The sequence below is a fragment of the Staurois parvus genome, unplaced genomic scaffold, assembly GCF_062004578.1.
Source record: "Staurois parvus isolate SC_StPar_1 unplaced genomic scaffold, SC_StPar_1.0 ptg000089l, whole genome shotgun sequence".
NCBI classification, from domain to species: Eukaryota; Metazoa; Chordata; class Amphibia; order Anura; family Ranidae; genus Staurois; species Staurois parvus.
The window spans coordinates 3198115-3224048 of NW_028317885.1; the positions used below are offsets into that span (position 1 = coordinate 3198115).

Consider the following 25934-nt stretch of genomic DNA (forward strand, 5'->3'; position numbering starts at 1 on the left):
AAATGCTTTTTAAAATCCCGATATGCAGATTTGGCTGTTGCAGAGCACCAAAGCAATTAAATTGGAACTCCAGCTGAAACTTTCTTTCTTAGTGGTTAGCACTGCTACCTTGCAGCACCAGGGTCATTGGTCCAAATCCCGATCACAACACTACCTCCATGGAGTTTGCATGTACTAGTGTGGGTAATCTGGTTTCCTCTCACACTCCTGGTTGAAAGGATAAGTTAACCTTTTTTATTCTAAATTCCAGCTCCCCTATGTACCAATATAGCATCAATGTACTTCTTTTGCAGAAATTCAAAATTCATTTTTTCTACCCACCTTCGTGTCCAGATGGCTGTCCAAAAAGCTTTTCCATTACTTCGGCCTTTTTTCCTGCAGAGACTTTAGGTCATGACACAGGAAGGAGTTGACCAGCTGACGTCATTAGCACACACCCTGCATCATCTACCCTCCTACCTCCCACCCTCTTCCAGGTGCACGAATATTAAATGAAAAGCAATCAATCAGAGATCGCTGTTCTCACTAAATACACAGACATTGATTTTTATTTTTCTACCTTAACTTTCATCTTGCATAAATCATTCATTTGTGTGCTGAGTGAACAGATTACAGCCTATGTGGATAGAGCCGTAGTATAACGGGAGAATTGTGTTCTGTTATGTTCACATACACGATACAATCTGATTGTACAATCTCCTTTAGGTCTACCATCAACTATGTAGTGGAAGGGTCGGCCTGATTGGATACAGAGTGATTGGGTAGATAGGTGGGTCCTCCTACTCCCATAGTTCTGGCAAATCTAATAGAAATTGTACAAACAGATTGCATTGTGTATGGCCACCTTTATACACCTAAAATTAACTAGTCGCATGTCCGGTGCCGTTAATTGTTTTTAATGGCACACCAAACACAGAAGCAAACACGTTTTTCTATGTGAAAAAACAATTGGCAATCGCAGTGAAACGCATAGTAAAGAACGCACAACCCACATCACACCAAAACATTCCATGACCCATGTGTAGCACAGCCAATTGATATCAGCGGGCTGCTCTATGCATGTCACAGGTAAAACAAGCCAAAAAACGGTCACATTATGATAGATTTGAATGGGGCCTGAAAGGGAAATTGGTTTGTTTGCACAGAACGACGAGGCTCCATTTACATCTGTGTGTTTCCGAACGAATGGGACACTGCATAGAAAATGAACGCTTTGCCTTACATTTCAAAAATGCGCTGCCCCAAAAATCACAGTAAGAAGAGCACAACACTCCACTCTTAAAAGAAAGTTCTGGAGTTTTTTTGGGGCGATTACTGCACGTATGGCAGCCCATTCAAGTGCATGAGCCGCCCTATGCGTGACAAGTGAAAATGCTCCAAAACACCCCAGAAAACAACGCATGCAGGAATGTGAGTTCCCGCTACGCAGAGATGGGAACAGAGCTTGACAGCTGTGTGTCTCCGTCCACTCTCTCCTGTGTACTTGTATAAAGATGGCCATACAAAATGCAATCTGATTGTACAATCTCTGTAGAATTTCCTTTTTAGATTTTCCTGAAATATGGGACAGGAGGACCCACCTATCTACCCAATCACTCTGTATCCAATCAGGCAGGCCCTTACACTACATAGTTGATGGTACACCTAAAGGAGATTGTACAATCAGATTGTATAGTGTATGTGAATGTACCAGAACTTAGAAGACAATTCTCCTTTTTTCAATACTACGGCTCTATCCACATAGGCTGTTATCTGTTCACTTAGCACACTCTGCCAGAAGAATGATTTATGCAAGGTGAAAGTTGAGGTAGAAAAATAAAAATCGATGTCTGTGTATTTAGTGAGAACAGCGATCTCTGATTGATTGCTTTTCATTTAATATTCGTGTACCTGGAAGAGGGTGGGAGGTAGGAGGGTAGATGATGCAGGGTGTGTGCTAATGAGGTCAGCTGGTCAACTCCTTCCTGTGTCATGACCTAAAGTCTCTGCAGGAAAAAAGACCGAAGTAATGGAAAAGCTTTTTTTTTACATCCATCTGGACACGGACATAAAGGTGGGTAGAAAAATGCTACATTAATGCTATACTTGTACATAGGGGAGCTGGAATTTAGAATAAAAAAGGTGAACTTATCCTTTAAATTAATAAAATTGGAAAGTGTTAGAAATGCTTTTTATGGTTTTTCCAATTTTTTTTTTCTTCCCTCCGCTATACACTTTTTACCCAACTTATTCAAAAATTTACATTTGAGCTGTAATACCACATAAGAGTACATGAAACTATTTACACCGTGAAAGCCTTTTCCCTGGATAAACCTAAGTAATATGTCATCAGTATATTCCTAACAATACCATCGATTGCAAACCGCACACAGTGCTAGTTAAGCCTGCCATAGGTGGATCGAAATTCGGCCGGTTCATCAAGGACCAACCAAATTTTGATCCACATGTTGCAGATCTGGATCAACAAAACTCAGTTTATTGATCAACTTCTGTTGATCAGGGTTGTTAGAAATGTAAAGGGAGCCCCACTGTCAGAATACAATGTCCCAGTGGGGAGGATTCCTCTATTCACCTCGATTGTGTGGATGGAAGAATCAGTTTTGTTTTTGTTTTGTTTTTTTTTTGGGGGGGGGGGGTTGTTTTTTGTTTTTGTTTTGTTTTTGTTTTGTTTTTTTGTGGGGTTTTTTTTTTTTGGGCTCCGCTAGAAAAAGACGACCCTTCTATGGCCAGCCTTACCTGAGCAGAATATCAGATTTGTCTTCAATAACACTCCTGTGCTGTGTGAATATAGATCCTACCAATAAATATCTATAGTTATTTGCTTACTTTTGGTCTGTTAAATATAAGATTGCAATCATTTTTGTATAAGGGCACACAAAGAAATACCTATTGATATTGTCAAAAATCTACGGCTGTCTTTGTCTTGTGCACTCTGCCTGTGTTATTTCAAAGAGTTTAATCCATTTCCAGTTTTCCTTGGACTACAAAAATACCTTCCCTTTGGGCTGTGCAGATGAGAAGGGAAGGTATTTTGTAGTTCAGCAAAAGACAGCTGAGTAGAGCTGACTCTGTCTATTGTGATTTAAGTCCCGTATAGGCACTGTGTTTTCAGAACACATCAGGAAATTAGGAGAGGGATGCTTTTCTGATGAGGTCAACAGGTATCTTTTCTGTACATGCAGCACTTTTATTACAGAGATGTACTGCATTTTTTTTATTTTGCACTGACATACAGTTAAAGGTAGTAAACATACTACAAAAGGAAGTTATTTAAAAAAGGTATCCCTTTAAGTTGACCATTTAACACTTGGGGGTGTATTTATGAAAGAAACTGAAGAGCTATTTGTCCTAAAAAAAACTACATTTGATCTGTGTAAATGGGGGGCAAAACAGATGTTAGGCTCTTTTTTTTTTTTTAAAGTTTGAATTTTTTTCATGAATACAGAATAGTGAATCAGGAAAATACCACATTATTCCCACTAGACAGAGCTGGTGATTATAGAAAATAAATATTTTATTATCAGCTCCATCTAGTGGTCATAATCCAGTATTTTTCCAATTCACTTTTGTTTTTAATGGAAGACTAACGTTCGACCTGGAGAGAAAATGGCCTAATAACATTTGTTTCTGCCCCATTTACACAAAACGAATAAACATGCAATTTCACAGGACAAATAGTTGAGCATTTTATAATTACACCCCACATAATCTGCCGGTTGTAGTTATAGTAACTGTATCTACCTACAAATTCACATAACTGCTGTATCGTGTGTATGTATGTTTTGTGTTTGTTTTTTTTGGGGGGGGGGTTTATTTAGATGAAATATTGTGTGAAATAAAAAAAAAAAAAGACATACTGCCAGTTTGAACTATTTTTGCATGTAAATTGTTTTGTATATCTAGTCTTGATACTTCCGGTTGAACTCCAGGGATGATATAATTTGCATACTTTCATTGTGTCAGTTGTGCGCAGTGTGAGTACATGTACGCAATACCTGATCTACATCTGTGGAATTTGTAAATCACTGTAGTAGTCCAAACTACTACAGTGATGGCTGCAATATTCTAGGAGCCGTGCTGAGCCTTTGCCCTTCTGAATAGTAACTACAGAAAGTTGCTCGCTCAGTATGGCTGCCATTTAGAGAATGCTCCACATTTTTCTCAGTGAATGCATAATGTATTTTGAATGAGATGGAGAGTGACCTCATGATCTCCATCTCCATACAGAGAATGTTTTGCATTCATTGAGAAAAATGCAGGGCATTCTGAATGATGGCCGCGCCGAGCGAGCGACCCCCTCCCCGTGGATACTTTGCAGAATTGCAGCCATTCGGCGCGACAGAAGACTGCTGCTATTGCTGGAGTGGGTCAGGCTTCTACAGGGGTTTACAGCTTGCACAGGGCCGAATGGGTATTCCATATACATACTTACAATGTGTCAGGCTAACCCAAGAGAGAGATTATTATTATTATATATATATTTTTTAAAATTATTTTCCTGCAGAAAATGAAACCATTGTCCAAACTCTAAAACAAGAAAACCTTGAACTGCAGAAAAAGCTTGATGAAAAAGCTGTAAATCCCAAAGAAAGGTAAAATGACATTTCCTGTTCTAGATCTTCTACAGTATATACATAGAATGTGTGTATCATATTTTTTATATTGTGTACTTTGTTTATTTTGAAACAAAGCAACCCATTTACTCTGTTCTCTTGTCATTTTAGTTTTCTGCCAGAAGAGGGATCTGGGAAGGGCTGTGATATGTGCAGAGGAAAGGCTTTAGAAGAGATGCGTTGTCAATATATTAAAGCTGTGGACAAAATAAAAAGTAAGACTGTTGGATTTCAATCCATTGGGCCTTTTGGAAATCTTAAAGTTAACCCTGTGTCAGCCGGGGACTAAATGCGCAATTCATTTTTCTGATCATGTTTCATTGTACGTCCTTATTTAGGGTTTAACATGAAACATGGCCATGTTCCCAACCCCCCTGCCCCCCATTCCTCAGTGCACCACCCCCCCCCCATTCCATTACCTAAATCATGGGGTTCTCCTCCCTGCAATTTCCTGTTCTCATTGGAATTAGGTGAAGCTGTGCAAGACCTCACCTGCACAGCAGTGTTGTCCATTCACAGAGATCTGTGAATGGAGAGACTACAAGCCCCATCTGCGACCGTGGCTAAGGGACTTTTAGATCTCAATGGCGCACAATGCAGTGACATCACCCCAATTGTAGTTCATTGTTTTCTTCCAACAGCCCCATAACCAAAGGTCCATACTTTCGTCCTGACCAGGGGCTGGGTAAAGAGTCTGCAGGCACCTGGGCATTGCACCTGAAATTTATTGATCTAGGTGCAGTTGTTAAATTTTTTTAAAAGGTGGATTATGCATTTAAAGCGATACCATTTTACCATGGCTGGGCTACCATTGCCTGAATTCTTTCCTATTTAAACAGTGCTTATGGTCGCATATACAACCACCTTTTGACGTTTACTTAGATGTAAATGGGGATATAAGTAGGAATAGGGAAAGATTCCCCCCCCCCCCCACCATGTTGCAGCAGATCAGGGGGCTATAGACACCGGAGTAACTGGCAGCTCTTGACCATTGCAAAGGTGTACAAATCTGGGAGTTCTCTTTTTGAGAACAGTCAGTCAATGGCAAGTATTAGTTGGCCAGACTTTGACCAATGATCACAGATCAGGATCGCTGAGCATGCCTTCCTGTGCCAAGTAGGCAGTACCCCTGCATTGGCACTACAGCTGAGGCATCCAGCTTCCAATAGGCTGTAAACACAGAGGTGACATTGGCTCTTTGAATAGGAGGGATGGTGCATTTTACTGTACAATTACACTTTCCATTTAGAATGTACCTTCTGGCAAATTGATACATTTATGTTTGATATACATATATCAGATGTGAACTGTTTTACCTTCTAAATGATTTTCTGGTTTGCATACCTCTGCTACCCTGCATAGCCAGGAAGATCACTACTATTTCCTAGTTCAGCTTTCCTGTTTTCATCTCCGTGCTCATTACAGTTACTCATTCAAATGCACTGATTGGTAAGCAGAATAGAGGCAAAAGGGAACATGGGAAGTGGTAAAGTTGAACCAGAAAATTGGAGATTGGATGGAGGGAAGAAAGAAGAGCAGTTCAAGTGCCTGGTCATGCAGTGTGTGAATCAACACAATTGGCTGAGGATTGTTCACATATTTTATATCAACTTTGTATTTGGCCAATAGTACTTAGATTTTAATTTGATCTCATCTGCCTTTGTCTCCATAGAATTGGACATTTAGCCCTGTTCACGCTAATGCGATTTCAGATGTGTATCGGATCGCACTGAATCACACAAGGGAAATAACATTGGTTTCTTTGGAGTCTGTTCTAATCAATGCAGCACAGCAGTGATCTGACTTTGGGAAAGGGTCCTGTGCTTCTTTGGTGTGATTCTGTTGTCCATAGACAATGGAAATGCTTTCAAATTGCTTATCTGTTTTATTGCCATACAATTTCAGCAGGTTTTCTTCAGCATAGAAATCGCTGCTGTATCCTAATAATGTCAAAGTGGTGTCAAGTCACAATGTGACTGCACTGGAAAATCGCACCGCATCAGTGTTAATCTAGCCTTAATATATTAGTACAATGATATCCCTATATAAAATTCAAATTGGTCCTCTATTCACTTGCTCTCCTGTTATAGATTCTGTCAAGGAAAGTTATTTATTTATTTCAGGTACTTATATAGCGCCCTCAATTTACGCAGCGCTTTACATATATATTGTACATTCACATCAGTCCCTAACCCTCAAGGGGCATACAATCTAAGATCCTTAACTCACATTCATACATACACATACTAGGGACAATTTAGACAGGATCCAATTTTTTTTTTTTTTAAAAGAAACTTTATTTGGTTTTATTGTATACACACATTAACCAACGGTGAAATTATGCAGCGTTCATAGCGTGGCAACATGTCAAAGCCGGTGAAAGATTCAAGAATAATAATTGTACATGAAAACAAATTGTCAAAACCCCAAGAGAGACAGAGAGGCATCAGAGAAATTTAGTAAGGAAAAAGTTACTTATAAGAAGGAGACATCGTCTGATGTATCAGATTACCAGGGCTTAAGAATAAAGTATCAAGGATTTAGAAAGGTACATGTATATATCTTCATTTATATGAGTAACCTATAAATGCGCAAATGTATGCCATGTTGACCATTTGTCAAAAGACCAAGAGGAAGGTCATCGTGTATCTAGGTAAGAAGTAGATGCAAAATGAGAGCAGAAGGTAAAGATAGATCAGTGAAGAAAGAAGAACAAGGAGCTGAGAGAACCAGCCAAGAAAAGAGTATACGGACAGAAAGAAGATAAGGAGAAAGGGAGGACAAGGAATTTTGTTGCCAAAGATCAGAGGTCAGAGACCAGAGAACAGAAGACCAAGAGGACAGGCCAGAATATAAAGATTAGGACACTAAGATAATAGGGTGTTAGAATAGTAGGCTACTATGATGATATAATAGGAAGCAGCTCAACATTGTGTGTGAAAGTGTGCTATTACGGGGACTCTTCACTAAGAGTCAACAGTGAAGGGAGGCTATGAAAGAGAGCAAGAATAAGAAAACAGAAGCCAAGGCGTAAAAAGGGGAGATTGCCAAAATAGGTAAGTAAAGGTCCTTGAAGACTTAGAGAAGGTAATTTAGCAATCATTTGCCCCCTAAGACAAATAAAACACGTGCATCAGGAATCACCTAGAGGCTAAGTTAGGACTACGTTAGAAGTCCTTGGGAGGGAAGCTGGATCTCCAAAGTAGGAAATATTCTTGAGACATATTGACCCCACTTGCGGTTGAACTTTTCCTCTCCTGATGTGGATGGAGAGATGTGGATGCTGAGCCGATCCAAGCGAAGTAGGAAGTTAAGTTCCAATTTAACATCCGAGATGGTTGGCGGGCTGCTGGAAACCCATTTTTTTAGAATAGACCTGCTAGCAGCCATCAGACAAGTGGACAGCCACGGTTTGGCGGCTCTGAGCCTAGCAATGTGCTGGTGTGTAGCAGCAGACACGGAAGCATCCAAGTTGCCGAAGAGAAGCAGCAGTGGGTCTCTAGGTAACGGGAGAGTAGTGATGAAGAGCATGAAGTTCAAAAGTTGGTTCCAAAAGGTAGAGATTGATGGGCAACTCCAGAACCTGTGGTGAAGTGTCAGTTTATATAGACCACAGAGCGGACACGTAGAGATTGATGAGTCTGGACGTGAGTATAGACAGGGCATATAAGCGTGATGCATAATTTTAAACTGCTGCTCCTGCCAAAATTCGTTTGTGTTAAACGCACAGGTCATGTTAAAGCCTGCGAGTAGTTGTTCCACAGTGAAAGCGTTGTCAAAGTCCCGGATCCAGGATTTGATAGATGTGGAGGATTCCAGCGGTGTTGCGTATTGCATAGACAATTGACTATATATATCAGATATGTTATATTTCTGATTCCTTACAAGGACCTCTATCACCGTCGTGAGAAACGAGTGAGTTTATTCTGAGCTATGGATTTCACAAAATTCCTGATTTGTAAAATGTACAAAAAATGATGAGACGGCAACTCAAACGAGCTAAGGATTTGCTGGAACGGAAGGGGAGATCCTGATGCAAAGTCATACAATTGGCTAACAAGTCTAAGACCCTGGTTGTACCACAAATCGTAAGCTGCATGTTGTTGAGAGACAGAGAAGGAAGGATTGTGATGAATGGGAAGAAAACGAGATATCCAGGGAGAAACTCCTAGTCTACGTCTGACCTCCCTCCACGTGAAGAGTGTGTCCCGTATGAGTGGATTATGTTTAAGATGTTCCGGGAGTGAGTTGGAGTTGGGCTGACAGATCGAACGGGCTCACCATGGCTGATTCAAGTTGGTAATTGGAAAAAACGGACGCTCGGGAGAGCAAATCTATACACACCCGTAAAATGCAGGATAGATTATAGAGCCTAATATTGGGGAGGCCCAGTCCGCCCTCACATCTAGGGAGAAACAACTTATGCAAGGCTATGCGCGGGCGGCGCCCCCTCCATAGGAAACTAGAGATCGCCTTGTTTAGCTTGACTATATCCGTATGTTTGAGCAGGAGTGGGATAGTTTGGAGAGGGTATAAAAGCTTCGGAAAACTCGTCATCTTGAAGAGATGGGCTCTACCCATAAGTAATAACATCAGGTCTTTCCACATTTCCAATTCCCCTAAAATTTTTTGAATCACTGGCGAATAATTCAGAGAATAAAGGGACGAGGCTAATTTCCCAATTTTAATACCCAGATAAGTAATATGATTAGTATTAATTTTAAAGAGAGTGTTGCAGGCCCAATCAGGAAGCCGAGCATGATATAGGGGGAAGAACCTCACTTTTCGCAAAATTTATACGGAGACCCGAGCAGCACCGAAATTCTGCGAAAACTGTCTGGATATGAGGTAAATCTAGAGTTGGGTTGGAAGTGAATATTAATATATCATCAGCAAATAAGGCTATGCGGAGATCTTGTTGACCAATTTGAATACCATGGAGGCGTGATTGAAATAACAAGAAACGGGCTAAAGGTTCCAGTGCAAGATTGAAAAGCAGGGGGGATAACGGACAACCTTGCCTTGTTCCCTTATGGAGTAGAATAGGGTTGGATATTTTTCCCGCTGCTACTATCTGGGCCATTGGGGCAGCATACATAGCCTGAATCAATTGTGTAAATGGACCGGAAAAGCCAAATTTAGCAAGGACTAGTTTGAGCCATTGAAAACTGACATTATCAAATGCTTTTTCAGTGTCAAGAGAGACAATTGCTAGATCCTGTAGTGGGTTGATTTTAGCCTGATGTAAAACTGTAAGCACTTTGCGGATATTTGACGTGGCCGATCGTCCCTTTATAAAACCCGCTTGAGAGGGGTAAATAAGTGAGGGTAAAATAATGGCCAAGCGGTTAGCTATAATTTTAGAAAGGATCTTTGCATCTAGGTTAAGGAGGGAAATGGGACGATAAGATCCAGGATCCGAAGGGTCTTTGCCTTTTTTAGCTATTAATTTATAATGGGCTTGCGAAGCCGATGGGAGATAAAGCCCACTCTCCAGGATGGACTGATAAACCAGCTGTAGAGTAGGAGAGAGGGTTTTGTCCAGAAGTTTAAAAAATTTGGAGGTGTACCCATCCGGACCTGGAGCTTTACCATTGGCTAAAGATCTAATAGCTAGACAGATATCCGCTTGTGATATAGGGGCATTTAGAGATTGCAGTGCTATTGGATCAATTTGAGGTAGATTTACACTGTCCAGAAAGGAGTGGGCTTGTTCCTGGTCAATAGGATCCGGCCCATATAGCTTTGCATAAAAGCTTTCCAAAATAGATATGATCTCTTCCGGAGATTGTTTAAGTGCCCCCTGAGAGTCTTTAAGAGAGGTGAATTGTGTGGGGGTGAAAGGCTTCCTACATAGGCGCGCCAATAATTTGCCTGGTTTATTACCAAACCTATGGTATTGTAAGTCAAGATGTGAATGGTATAATGTTTCCTGAGCTGCCGCCCATGTGTCAAATTGGTTTTTAGCATCCACCCAAGCTTTCCTGTTTTCCTGCGTATTGGATTCAGCCATATCACTTTGTGTCTGTTTAAGAAGGTTACTAGCCTCAGTAAAGTTATGCAGAATTCTTTTTTTATAAGCGGACGTAAAGGCAATGATTTTGCCACGTAATACCGCCTTCCCCGCATTCCAAAACAAATTTGGGTTGGAAACGTGGGCCGCATTAGTATTTTGGAAGTCTGCTTATGTGTCTTTTAATTGCCGGGAGAGTTCCTGATTATTCGCCAGATACGAAGGAAAGCGCCATATCCTAGGATGTGGCGTAGGGTCTAGAAAATTTATAGTAACAGAAATTGGTGAGTGATCCGATATGGCTATGTCATGTATAGTAGATGATACCACATGTTGCAGTAGTACGGAGTTACAGAAAATATAATCGATTCTAGATAAAGAATGATGAACAGGGGAATAGAAAGTGTAGTCTTTGCCGTCCGGATGTGTTAAGCGCCATATATCTGTAATTTGCATTGCTTCAACGAAGCTACATAGTAAAGTAGGTGTTGGATGGGAAATCTGAGAGGAGCGAAGTCCACGTTCAACACTCTGTGATTTATCCTCCTGCTCTTGCATAACGGAGTTAAAGTCCCCTCCTATGACGAGTGGCTTGTGAATATAGGCCGCCAACCGTGTCGAGAGGGATTGGAAGACCTGTCTCGTCGGGGAGTTGGGTGCGTAAAAGCTGGAGAGAACCAGCTCCTGGGATCCTAGTTTAATATGTACTGCTATAAAACGACCCTCAGTGTCAGCGTCCATGGAGATTATTTCAGGATTAAGCCGTTTGTGCATAAGAATAAGTACCCCTGCTTTATTGTTTAAGGAGGCGGAGCCAAAGATCTGACCTACCCAGAGTTTACGCATACGGGCAAAATCCGATTGGGTAAGATGGGTTTCTTGGAGCAAAGCTATATCCGCGCGTAAACGCCGCAAGTGTCTTAGTATCGCCATGCGTTTGTGTGGGGATCTGAGGCCCTTAACATTCCATGAAAATATACGTGTCATTTTAACTTTTGTAATATATATAATAAAAGGATAAGAATCTTACCAATTAGAGATGGAGGGACGGATGGCGCTACTATGTTGGGCGAATGGAGGTGGTTGGAATCTGGTCTCAAAGGACAAAAGAGTTCTCCCAAGAAGTAGAGATGAGAAAGAAGACAGAGACAGAGACAGAGGCAAGGGCCCTGTTTGAGCCCAACAAAAAATCAAAACATACAATATACCAGAGCAGTATACAGGACTTCACGTCATTCTGCATGCTGTTTCCACCAATACCAGCGTAACCTGGAATGGCAGGGAAGGGACCTGCCCCAGGGACCAGTGCCGATTTGTTGAGTCGAGGAAGGGCGTCCCTCAAACACATTCCCAACAACGGCTCCAGCATCCCGCCATCCACAGCAACGCTGAAATATGGAATCAGGCACATGTAGGAGTAAGGAAGTAGTAAAATCAGACATGTAGGTAAATTAAACAGTAACAATGAAACAGGTGAGTTACAAGGAAACACCTCAACAACAGATATTGCAAAAAATAAACTCGTGCTGAACAGCCAATAGACTCATACATTGGAGTGTGTTAGTATATCAGTGAATAGCAAGCGGAACCATTCAAAGACAAAAAGAAAAAGCAAAAAATTGAAAACACATCCAATTGAACCAATCGGATCAGGAGTAAGGCTGGAAGAAGTTGTGAAGAGACCGATGGCTTCTCAGACCTTCAGGGCGGGCAAGATTTGGAGGACGCTAGATTAGTGCGTTGACGTTTGGGGGGGTCTTTGCGAGGACTGCGTTGGTCTCTGGGACCACTATTCCTACCCGCGGGATCCCCGTCAGTTAGGTGGTCTTGCAAATATTGGTGGGCTTCTTCAGGATGAACGAAAGATTTAGAATCCCCCGATGGTGCAGTGAAACGTAACGTGGCCGGATATGCGAGTGTGAACTTTATTTCTTTCTGGTAAAGAGTAGCACAGACCTGCTGGAATGCTTTCCGTTTACGTGATACTTCCTGTGAGTAGTCCGCAAATAGTAGTAATTTGTGACCCTCAATTTGCAGAGAACGGGAGTTACGGAAAGAGGTGAGGATCGCTACGCGGTCAGCATAATTGAGATAGCGGACAATCACAGAGCGTGGCGCACGACGCTCATTAGATGGGGGGCCCAGGCGATGAGCTCTCTCTACCTGGCAAGAAGAGGATAGGCCCAAAGCTGCAGGGATCCGCGCTGAGCAGAGATCGGGGAGAGAACCTGTATTAAAAGATTCTGGAAGACCCACAATGCGTAAATTATTCCTACGTGATCGATTTTCCAGATCGTCGATTTTATCCATTATACTTTGCTGTACACGATTGGATTGTGAAGTAATCGCTTGCATTGAATGAAATTCATCTTCTAAATCCGATATGCGCTGCTCAGCCTCAGACAAACGTTTAGAGTGATCGCCCAAATCTTTTCTTAGCTGTTCAATGCCCATTGTGTTATCAATTGCAGAAGTGAGTGGGTTGGCAGTGTGGATGGTGGGGAGAGGCTCTGTCATACCTGCTCCCTCGTTGCTATCCCGCTCTGTGCCTGTGTCCATGCTGTGACAGGCATCGTCGGCCATCTTGGCTGCAGAAGGGGGAGAGCCGCATCCCTCCGCTCTGGCCGCCGACTCATGGCCGGACTGCGCCGGCAGAAGGTACCGCTCCATGCTGGGGCCACTGCAGGAAGGTAAGGGGCACCCCAGGGCTGTATAGCGGGGGTCCCCGAGGCAGTATGCAGGCTTTATAGAGCCGGGATCCCAGGAGCCGCGGGTCCCGCGAACTACAGCATCCGGCGCCGGAACCGGAAGTAGACAGGATCCAATTAACCTACCAGCATGTCTTTGGAGTGTTTGAGGAAACAGGAGTACCCGGAGGAAACCCACGCAGGCACAGGGAGAACATGCAAACTCCAGGCAGGTGGTGCTGTGGTTGGGATACGAACCAACGACCCTAGTACTGCCAGGCGGAAGTGCTAACCATTTAGCCACTGTGCTGCCCAGAATAAAAGAGAATAAAAATGTAAATATGCCTGAGAAGTACACCGCGCTGAACAAAAGGCACACTGTCTGCGTTTGTATCAGTGCACTCGCTGCTGCCCGCATTTCAAGCTTTGACATGAGATTGTGTCTGTGCAGATGTTGTGTGCGCATCTACTACTATGGACTGCCTGCACGCAGCTCCGAGGTGGATGCACACACATCTGGCAGTGGCTCGGCACAGAGGAAGGAATTAATCGCCCTTCTGAATGAGCCCTAAAGGGTCTGTCCAGCCAGAAATATTTGCTATCTGCATCTAGTGGAATCACCAGTTGGCTTCTTATTACTTTAGGAGCTCAATCTTTTGGATCCATGTACCATAAATTTCAACTCTGCTGCTGCCTTTTCCCATTTCACTTCCGTAGTTCACCATAGTGTAAAATTAAAATGTGTGAGTATAACCTGCGCAGAGGACTGATCAATTAGACTGGCTGCTGCTAGCAAAATCACAAATGTGTACCGGTGAACAAATGTGTGAGTGCAAACATAACAATTGCTGCGCTGCCTCTCCCAAAACCTACTTTAAACAATTAAATAAATGAATGTACTACATACTACACAGAGTCCCCACAAATGTGCATGTGCTATATTGCCCCGCGTGCTGGCAATTATATCCCTCCTCCCCAGTGACTAAATCCCAGATAAACCAATAAGTAAATACTAGGTACTTAAACGACAATCGTGCTAAAATGGAACATATACAATGCCATGAAATAAATATATGTATGTGTGTATGTATGTACGTGTGTGTGTGTGTATATACAGTCATGGCCGAAATTGTTGGCACCCTTGATATTTCTCCAGGAAATCATGTATTTCTCACGAAACGTATTGCATTAACACATGTTTTGCTATACACATGTTTATTCCCTTTGTGTGTATTGGGACAAAACAAAAAAAGGGAGGAAAGAAAGCAAATTCGACATAATGTCACACAAACCTCCAAAAATGGGCTGGACAAAAGTATTGGCACCCTTTCACAACTGCGGATAAATAAGAATGTTACAAGCATGTGATGCTCCTGTAAACTCACCTGGGGCAAGTAACAGGTGTGGGCAATATAGAAATCACACCTGAAAGCAGATAAAAAGGAGAGACGTTCACTTAACCTTTGCATTGTGTGTCTGTCTGTGCCACACTAAGCATGGACAACAGAAAGAGGAGACGAGAACTGTCTGAGGACCTGAGAACCAAAATTGTGGCAAAATATCAACAATCTCAAGGTTACAAGTCCATCTCCAGAGAACTAGATTTGCCTTTGTCCACAGTGCGCAACATTATCAAGAAGTTTGCAACCCATGGCACTGTAGCTAATCTCCCTGGTCGTGGACGGATGAGGAAAATTGATGAAAGATTGCAACGCAGAATAGTCCGGATGGTGGATAAGCAGCCCCAAACATGTTCCAAAGACATTCAAGCTGTCCTGCAGGCTCAGGGAGCATCAGTGTCAGCGCGAACTATCCGTCGACATTTAAATGAAATGAAACGCTATGGCAGGAGACCCAGGAGGACCCCACTGCTGACACAGAGACATAAAAAAGCAAGACTACAGTTTGCCAAAATGTACTTGAGTAAGCCAAAAGCCTTCTGGGAAAACGTCTTGTGGACAGATGAGACCAAGATAGAGCTTTTCGGTAAAGCACATCATTCTACTGTTTACCGAAAACGGAATGAGGCCTACAAAGAACAAAACACAGTACCTACGGTAAAATATGGTGGAGGTTCAATGATGTTTTGGGGTTGTTTTGCTGCCTCTGGCACTGGGTGCCTTGACTGTGTGCAAGGCATCATGAAATCTGAGGATTACCAAAGGATTTTGGGTCGCACTGTAGGGCCCAGTGTCAGAAAGCTGGGTTTGCGTCCAAGATCCTGGGTCTTCCAGCAGGACAATGACCCCAAACATACGTCAAAAAGCACTCAGAAATGGATGGCAAAGAAGCGCTGGAGAGTTCTGAAGTGGCCAGCAATGAGCCCAGATCTAAATCCCATTGAACACCTGTGGAGAGATCTTAAAATTGCTGTTGGGAAAAGGTGTCCTTCCAATAAGAGAGACCTGGAGCTGTTTGCAAAGGAAGAGTGGTCCAAAATTCCGGGTGAGAGGTGTCAGAAGCTTATTGATGGTTATAGGAAGCGACTGATTTCAGTTATGTTTTCCAAAGGGTGTGCAACCAAATATTAAGTTAAGGGTGCCAATACTTTTGTCCAGCCCATTTTTGGGGTTTTGTGTGACATTATGTCATATTTGCTTTTCTGCCTCTGTTTTATATTTGTTCCAATACATACAAAGGGAATAAACATGTGTATAGCAAAACATGTGTTAATGCAATACCTTTTTTGTGTGAAATACTTGATTTTCAGGAAAAATATCAAGGGTGCCAACAATTTCGGCCATGACTGTATATATATGTATGTGTGTGTATATATATGTATGTGTATGTGTATATATATATATATATATATATATATATATATATGTGTGTGTGTACACACACACACACACACACACGTATTAAAGTCCCAATAATTGTGCAAACATATAAAAGTTCCAAACAATCAGCATACAGTGAGAATATTAAGTGACACAGTAGTAAATCTTCTTATCCATAGCAATTCTCTTTGCGTAGTGCTCCCCTCCAGAGTCCCACTCACCACAGATAATTGACCATCTATAATGGTAGGTCAAATATCGCATAAGATGTTGCAGCGTTCTCCTGCAGGAAAGTTGGCCATCCGTGTGGTCTTGACACCTCTATACGCTGACGACAGACTCCATAGTGGAAACTCCTCTAGATTAATCGTTCGCGACAAAACTCCTCCAGAACCTCCACAGTACTCTTCCACCACCGTAAAAACATCAAAGGGAAACTTCAATAGCGTAACACTGTTTTTATTAGGTAAAAAACAATTAAAATTGCACTTACATAAAAACCATTTGTATGGCACTTTAAATCCCAGCAAAAAGCAATTCCTTCTCAGAGGACAAGTGTAGCGCTATCAAGCCCCGCTCAAGCAATTTTTATGTTTATAAAATTAAAATGATGTGCAACCCGAGATCATGTATGAGGTTTAATTCTAAAACATTGTCTAAAAACTGAAAAATCTTTTTTAATCTCATAATCTTTTCACCTTGTTCAGTAATCTGTACTCTGTGACCTTTGTTGCTGTTGACAACTGCAGTACACGTTCCTTCCAAAGAGGTCAGCAGATCTCTGCTATTGTGAAATCTTACTGTTTTACTTGTAGAAGTTTATATGCGATGTGTGTTTGTTCCTACACATTTACTAGTCAGTAATTCGTAGAATCTAGTTTTGAAAAAAAAAACCAAACTTTTTCTTAACTTATATTTATAGTTTTAACAGAAAAAAATTAGGAACAGTTTTTGACAATTCTTTTATATTTTAAATAGGTGACATGCTCCGATATATCCATGAAAGCAAAGGAAGGGCTGCTGAAATGTTGAAGTCTGAGGTTTTGAAAGAACGTCAAGAGACAGCACGAAAAATGCGGAAATATTACTTAACCTGTTTGCAGCAGTTATTAAAGGATGACGGAAAGAATGAGGGGTGAGTGGTTGAAATTCATAGTGATAGTAATGACATAGGCTGGCATAGATGGATTGAAATTCGGCTGGTTCAGCCAATGGGCTGCAGCCGCTGATCAGTGTATTCCGACAGCAGAGAGTCCCCACTATCAGAATATAATGTCTCAGCAGAAAATATTCCACTGTCAGCCTGACAAACAAAGGATTTCCCAGCATGCTTTCCAGCCAGCCTGCAAAATCATCAGTCTGGCCCTGTCTAACAGTTTGAGTTAAAAACAGAGTTTTGTTTGCACACATTTGCAAATACAGGTGTAAACCGCAGTGCCCACGTCAAGGGACCTCTGTATATACTGTATAATGGTTGTGAATGTTCAAGCTGTGGGATGTTTAGGAGCTACAGGTACAGCACCTCAGGACAATATGGGGTTGATTTATGAAAATTGGAGAGTGCAATATCTGGTGCAGCTGTGCATGGTGCCCAATCAGCTTCTAACTTCAGTTGTTCAATTAAGCTTTGACAAAAAAAATAAACTGTTGGCTAGTTTCTATGCACAGCTGCACCAGATGTTTCACTCTCCAGTTTTAGTTTAATCAACCCTTGTGTGACAAAAAAGGTCACCTTGATATCCAGTTTTTGATTTTAAGTCCTACATTTGAGTCAGTGTAAGTGCCCATATGGAAGAAAAATATTCTTTCCAAATATATTGCCGTATATTTGAAATGCTAAAATTTTGGCCATATTCCATATATATTTCAAAACCTATTTCAATAAAAAAATAAATATATATATATACATACACACTGCATTTTGAAATGCGTTTTTATTACGAAATATATGAAAAATGTTTTTCAAAATACATTTCAAATATACTCTGTCTTTAAAAATACAAATCTACATTTTTGGAATGCACTTACATTGCAAAAATGTAGATTTGTATTTTTAAAGACATAGAGTATATTTGAAATTTATTTAGAAAAATATTTTTCATATATTTCGTAATAAAAATGCATTTCAACATTAGATAGATATAGAGATAGATAGATATAGAAATATATATATATATATATATATATATATATATATATATATATATATGAGAGAGAATGCACATGAAAACATCCAAATCTATGGATAACAGTGAATAGCACCCAAATGTAAAAAGGTGTAACCTAGATACACCACTAGAAATCGGTGACTATGGGTGAACAAAACATGTAAATATAGATAGATAGATATAGATAGATATTATTGATATATATTGAATATGGCCCAAATTGTAGCATTTCAAATATATTTTTCTTCCATGTGGGGCATGACAAACTCATCCTAAATGTCTGTTCACCCTAGCTCCTATGCAGGCATTGTTCATTTCAGAAAGGGGTCATTATGTATATGTTTTATTTCTTTACTTAGTGCTGAAAAGAAAATCATGAACGCTGCAAGCAAACTTGCAACTATGGCCAAAGTTCTGGAAACTCCCATCTCTCAAAAAACGCAGAGTAGAAACTTCAAAGCAGGTATGCTTACCAGCAGTACATTTTAAACTGGCCTTACACTGTTCATTTATTCTTCATTCACTCAGTGGGATTGATCCACAATTGAGGTGGATGGGGGAACCCCCCTGATGGGACATTGGCTGCAGTCACTGATCAACAAAAATTTTTCAAAGTGTCCCTTCTACAGAAGTTGATCAACTGAATGACTTCTTTCAAGGGCGATGCCATTCAATGATCAAAATTGATTTAAGTCAGTATATGGCCAGCTTTAGTGAACTAGTGTGCTGCTTGTTACACAATGTATCAGGGATTGTCTGTATGATGTAAACAAGTGATTGGGATGTTTTCTTGTAGGAAAAGCCTGTTGTGTGTGCACCTTTGTAATAAAACATGAACATTGTTTAAAAGGATAATAAAAAGTGAATAAACTCAAGCGCTTACTATGGTGAATAGAAAATGTATATATGAATACTGTAGCCGTTAGTGCACACAACCCATGTCTCAGTGGGCTAAATAATGAAAAATTGCTGCGCTACATATACTAAAAATGCACAAACCTCTAAAATATATATGCATAGAATGGTGATAGCAAAAAACAATGTGTGACACCCAAAAAATGTTTTATATAGAGAGAGAGAGAGAGAGAGAGATATCACAGTCCACTAGTTTGTGTTCTCCCATGACCCCTCCTTGGGATAATGTCCACCGTGTGAATCTGTCACAGAATTCCAGTGCAAAACATCCTCCACCATATATCTGCTCACCTCCAGCAGTGTGACCTCACATTGTACAATGTTTTGGTCTGACTGCACTTTTGGTCCTAAAATGTCACTATCCGAAGTATATTGCACGGCAATGCTAGGAGATCCCCTTGATAAGGTCTCGTGGTCTATGACGAAACGCATTTGGGAGGAGCGTGCGGATTACATCACGACGTTGTCATTAATCGGAATAGCAGTAGCGGTTATCCACACATCTCTCCAGGTTTGTCATATCTCCAGGCAATTGCAGATATGTATAGAGCCCGTGCATTGCCATGCAATAGACTTCGGATTGTGACGTTTTGGAGCCTGGACTATTTCTATACTGCTGGGGATGATACTGCCATCTTGTGCCTAATTAGTACATTACTGGATGTTCACCATACATTGTGCAGATATGGACCTACAGAACGTGAGTGCATTTCTTATGTTTTAATGTGCAATAAAAGTTTTAAAGGGTAAAGCACTATTGTGAGTTTTTGTTTGAGGAACACGGTTGAGCCTGAGGCGGTTATCTGGAGGGAGTATTCTTTGGAGCTGCTATTCAGCTATTTGAACTTCAGAGTCCACACATTTGTGACCAAAAGTGCAGTCAGACTAAAACATTGTATAACGTGAGGTCACACTGCTGGAGGTGAGCAGATATATGGTGGAGGATGTTTTGCACTGGAATTCTGTGACAAATCCACACGGTGGTTGTTATCCCAAGGAGGGGTCATGAGAGACCACATAAACTATTGGACTGTGATAGATAAAGAGAGATATTATATTTATTTTTTATTATTGTATGCATGAAGGTAAAAAACCTTCTCTATGCAGCAGCCCCCCTAATACCTAAGCCCCCTCTTGATCCAGTGATGTGCAGTGGAGTCGAGGCTATCCTGGGACGACTCCTTGTTGGCTGAGACAGCAGCGGGAGCCACTGGCTCCCGCTGCTGTCAATCACAGCCAGTGAGCAGAGAGAGGGGTGGGGCCAAGCCGCAGCTCCCTGTGTAAATGGACACACAGAGCAGTGGGTGCCCCAGCAAGCTGCTTGCTGTGGGGGCACCCAACAGGAGGGAGGGGCCAGGAGAGCCTGCGGGGGACCCAAGAAAAGGGGATTTCAGGCTTCTCTGTGCAAAACCATTGCACACGGCAGGTAACTATGGACATGTTTGTTATTTTTAGAAAAAAGAAAAAAAAAAGTTTTTAGTATCGCTTTGATGGGCACGTTTGACAGGCTTGCTGCATGCGGTCGCATGTGTACTACACCATCTGGCTGCAATGTTTGATTTGTCTGAGTTGTCTGGGGGCTGAGAAATTGGATCCTCTGCCTGTTTTACCGCTCCTGTGCACCCATGTGAAATTGGCCCAAACGTAGCTATTTTCAAACTTTTCTTGCTTTTATATTTAACAAATCAAATTTTCTATTATTCTCTGTAGATAAGGCAATATTTTTAGGGAGGTAATCCAATCTCTCTGCATCACATTAGCATGATTCTTCCCTCCCTGCATTACTTTTTTCAGTATTATTCTGTCTGGTGTATGCATCGCCAAATTCTTTTCTTCTGTATTATGAGTAGGATATTTCAGGAATGCTGAGCAATGTGTAACCGTGTACTTAAGTTCATATTTGCAATATTCCTTAGAAACCATTTTCTCTCACTGCCTCACCTGCAGTTCAGTAAAAACGCTGTTCTTATTGGTTGCAGTGTTTAGTGGAAATTGGCAACAGAATGTCATTTTTAATGAGTGGTCTGCATAAGTTGGTTAGGTTTTGAAAATCATATGGGAACCACCTGTATATGTGTGTTCTGGGGTCCTTCGTCAACACACTTGTGATCAAGAGCTGTGGTGTTTAATAGGATTTTAATTTATGATGTTTGATAAATCTGCTTAACCGCCTCCCGCTCGCCATATAGTAATATGACGGACACAAGGTGGTTCTCTCATTCTGGGAGGACGTCCTCCCATTCTCACCACGCATGCGCAGCTCAGGGAGCGCGCAGCGCGACGATCGGCTGTGCACTGTGTCCTTCGGACACAGCGGATCACCGATCACGGAGAGAGCCAAAGATGTTGGCTCGGTCATGTGATCAGCTGTGTCAAATCACAGCTGATCACATGTAAACAGGGAAATGCCGGTTATCTGCATTTCTCTCCTCTTGAGCTGTCACGCTGGTAATCGGCTTTCCGCGGAGGGGACATGTACACTGATCATCAGGGCACTGATGATCAGTGTGCCATCATGATCAGTGTAGCCCCAGCAGTGCCACCTGTCAGTGTTCATCAGTGCCTTGTGTCAGTGCCCATCGATGCCTTGTGCCAGTGCCCATCAGTGCCACATCAATGCCACCTATCAGTGCCTACCAGTGCCCATCTGAGCTGCTTATCAGTGCCATGTATCAGTGATGCCTGTCAATGCCTACCAGTGCCACCTATCAGTGTCCATCAATGCAGCCTATCAGTGCCCATCACTGCAGCCTCATTAGCGCACATCACTGAAGGAGAAAAATCACTTATTTACAACATTTTCTAACAAAAACTAAGAAAAAACGTTTTTTTTCAAAATGTTCAGTGGTTCTTGGTTTGTTTAAGAAAAAATAAAAAACCCCAAGGTGATTAAATACCACCAAAATAAAGTTCTATCTGTCACAAAAAAATGATAAACATTTCATATGGTTACAGTGTTGCATGACCGTGCAATTTTCATTGGCCTGGGCAGGAAGGGGGTATAAGTGCCCTGTAGGCTAGCGGTTAATATTTTGTATAACAAAACCCCACTTGAAATAAGCTTGACAGCCAATTTAAACTTTTAGAAGCAATAAAAAAAAAAAGGCTTCTTACAAAGTATATATTTATTGATATTCTGCTAATTTTAACCTTAAAACAATAACTTGTCTTATGTGAATTACATTTCTGATTTCCTAAATATTCTGTTTTTTATTTCACTTAAATTGATTCTAAAGGCTCATTTTTTTTCTTTCCCTAAAATAAAAAAACGCTTTATACTTACCTGCTCTGTGCACTGTTATTGCTTCTTGCTATGGGGCAGACGTGCAGGCTTACTCCCAAGCCAGGTTGTGTGTGTTCATTGACACACACAGAGCGGCTCAGCCCTGCCCCCTCCTAATTGGATTTGAATGACAACAGCAGGAGCCAATGGCTTCCTCTGCTATCAATCTGCCCACTACCAGGAATAAAAGAGCAGCACTGCTGCAGATGGGTGCAATGCTGAATTGAGAAAGGACTCGGGTAAGTATTTAGGGAGGTGGGGAGCAGACTACTGAACAGTTTTTTACCTTAATGCAAGTAATGTGTTAAAGTGGTTCTAAATGCTCAAGGCTTTTTACCTTGATGCATTGTATGTATTAGTCCTCATGCACACGGGACGTTTATACAGCGGCTGTTTTTGGCTTTTGATGTTTTTTTTTTTTTTTCTACAGCCAGTAAACCCCCCAGCATGTTATTCCAGTCTATGTGTGCATGAACACATAGGATCAGTGGTTTTTGGCTGGACCCATTACTAGTGGGTTTCTAGAGGAGTTTTTTAGCTGTAAAAACGCTCTAACGCTGAAGAACGCGGTAAAATGCAGCAAACCGGCGTTTTTGGTCTTTTTTTTTTTAATAACAAACCCCCCCCCCCCAAAACGCCGCTAAACGCTAATGCAAAAACGCTAAAAAAAACCTGAAAAACTTACGTTTTTAACGTGACTTTACACAGCTAATATTACCAGCGTTATCAAAACATCCCGTGTGCATGAGGACTTAAGGTAAAAAACCTTGTGTGTTTAGCATCCCACTTAACACTTACCTGAGCCCTATCCCTCTCCAGCAATGTCCATGAGAGTCTTGGTTCTCTGGGACTCGCTCCTGATTGGCTGAGGCAGCCAGGAGAGGGAGGGGTGGGGCCGAGCCATGACTTTGTGAATGGACATGTAGAGCTGCGGCTCGGGAGTGCACCTGCTCAGGTGCCCCCATAGCAAGCTGCATGTTATGGGGGCACCTGACAGGAGGGAGGGGCCAGGAGCACCAGCGGGGGACCCAACAAGAGGATCTGCAAAACCATTGCACAGAGCAGACAAGTAACATGTTTGTTATTAAAAACAAAACAAGACTTTAGTATCAATTTAAGTAAAAAAAACTTGTGACTTTAGAACCACCTTAACAAAGCTAGTGGTGATTCAAATAGGTTTTTTGTTTTTTAAATTTGTGTATATTCTTAAACTGTAATAATTTCAGAGCATCTCTGATTGCAAAAAAATTTTTTTTTTTTTTTTTTTTTTTTTTTTTAAGATTAAAGTGGAACTCCAGCTATACAGCTAACTAGCCTTAAAACTTTCCCATATGCTAACTAAGCTGTGTAAAAGATGTATATATTTACCTGTTTTCAGTCCAGTAACATGGTCAGGCTCCCCTGTGTCAGCCAGTGTGGCTTTAGGGTAGAGGAGGGGAGCACCAACAATGGATGGGCCATTGAAGCATATGGGTGACATCGCCACTCCAGGCTTTACTAGCCATTGTTGGAGCGCTCTTTCCTTTCCCCTGCAACTGCTGATGGCTCATCCAGGGGAGGTCACGTGACTGGACAGGAGCAGGCCGAAAATCGGTAAATATATACATCTTTCTTACACAGGTTAGTTAACATAGGTGTTAGGAGGGGGAAGGGGGCAGTTTTACGGCTAGTTAGTTGTATAGCTGGAATTCCACTTGCAAAATTTTAAAGGTTTTTTTTTTTTTTTTTTTTTTTTTTTTAAAGTGGAGATGATCAGGAGAGAGTTTTTTTTATGCTAGCTAGGTGTAAAGCTGGAATTCCACTTTAAGAACATATAGCCTATTAATATTGTATCCCCTTCTGTTATTGGGTCAGCATTTGATCCAGTTTTAATAAATTTTAAATTATTGATCTTATTTTTTTATAGCATCTCTGCAGATTGAAAATGAAACTGAACATGAGGTGGCTAAATCTGTAAATGCTCAGATCTGTGTAACCGACAGACTGAAGGCACCAATCACAGAGCAAAGAACGGTTGATGAACTGATTAGGAGACATATGAAAGAGAAGCTTGATGGAGGCAAATTCCCTGCTATAAACACATCAGCCTGCAAACAAGAGGATACATCAAAGCAGCTCAGAAAGGACTGTGCCATTGCTTCACCAGTATGTATATTGCCTCTAGAAGAGGACTGTACAAGTTCGGACGCAGAGTCTAACCAGAGGCCTTTTCGCAGCCAAAGCGATCCCTCTTTTTTTCATGGCTTAAAATCTTTTGACTGCCAGAATCATCTTAAGACCAAAGCACCCAGGAGAAGGTTTGAACTTCAAGAAACTCCGGTGCGAGATAACGGAAGCAATGATTGGAGCTCGGTCAGTGGCAAGGGTCTCTTTCCATCACAAAGCTCTTTAACCAGCATGAAAGTGCCTTCTTACAATCAGGACATTGCAGGGAAACTTTCAGCCGCAGGTTTATTTTCTCATGCGGAGGAAAGTCGTGATGCCTTTGGCAGCAGATATGAAGGTCAGAATCACTCTGCTCACATTGCAAAGAGAAGAGATCAGACTCCCAGTACATGGCATTCTAGTAAAATCACGGGCCATCCGCCCACGGCTGTTGAGTCAGGGCCATACTCCGATGTAGGTCGAGACAACCAACTACCTCCACGAAAATTATTGCTGGATTTTGCCACTCCACCACAAGACAGTGGCTTTGACAGTCCATTCCCTGATTTAAATAGTTTTAACTAATAGTGGTGTGTGTTATAGTTCATTTTTATAGGTTAATTTTTTATTTTTTATTTTTTTAATTTTCAAAAAACATGAAATATTTATTTTTTGACATGCATGTATATAAATGATCGTTTTTATATTTGTTTTATATGTGTGTTTGTGCAGAGATGTATTTTTCTACTTTTATTTATGCATTTGTTTATACAATTGTACTATTTAAAATAAAGTTAATTTTGAGTTTCTCTAAGTTTTTAAGCTGCTGTGAATAGTTTGTAAGGAAAATGAAGCAAAATATGGAATGTTATTAAAGTATAACTGAAGGCAAACCTTTTGGGGTTTTTTTCCAATTTTTGTGAAAATATACAGTGCCAGTGAATATAATAAAAACATACAAAAAAATAAATAGTGTGCAATGTGCCAAACATGAAGTCTCTCTTAAAGCAAAGCACATATACATTCAAATAAAAAAGATCTTGCAACATCCAGCAGATCCTTGTAGTATGCCAACACCTTAACCACATGCACACTCCCCAAACCATAAGCTCTAACAGGTACAGCAGACGCAGCAGGTTTCTAAAGCCTAGTACATATGTGAAAAATACCACTTTCGGAGCGACCATCCAATAATCTGATCATTAGTACACAGCTTTGGAGAGCCGAACGCGATAGTTCATGTGAAATCCAAAGCACAAACTTTTTTCTCATACAATAACAACAAATGATTTTTGTTTAATGATTTGTGCGTAAAAAAAAATCAAGTGAC

At 41.2% G+C, this 25934-nt stretch overlaps 1 protein-coding gene across 1 annotated transcript in view; it reads left to right on the forward strand.

Annotated features, from left to right (window-relative positions):
• CEP152 (centrosomal protein 152) overlaps window positions 1-25497 on the forward strand; it is a 144191-nt gene extending 118694 nt beyond the window's left edge. The window contains exons 23-27 of the mRNA XM_089670325.1: window positions 4505-4592; window positions 4725-4828; window positions 17072-17228; window positions 18621-18724; window positions 24366-25497. Of these exons, the coding sequence (XP_089526451.1) occupies window positions 4505-4592; window positions 4725-4828; window positions 17072-17228; window positions 18621-18724; window positions 24366-25189 (1277 nt within the window). The 3' untranslated portion in view covers window positions 25190-25497. The remainder of the gene's footprint in view (window positions 1-4504; window positions 4593-4724; window positions 4829-17071; window positions 17229-18620; window positions 18725-24365) is intronic.
• The last annotated feature ends 437 nt before the right edge of the window (window positions 25498-25934 follow it).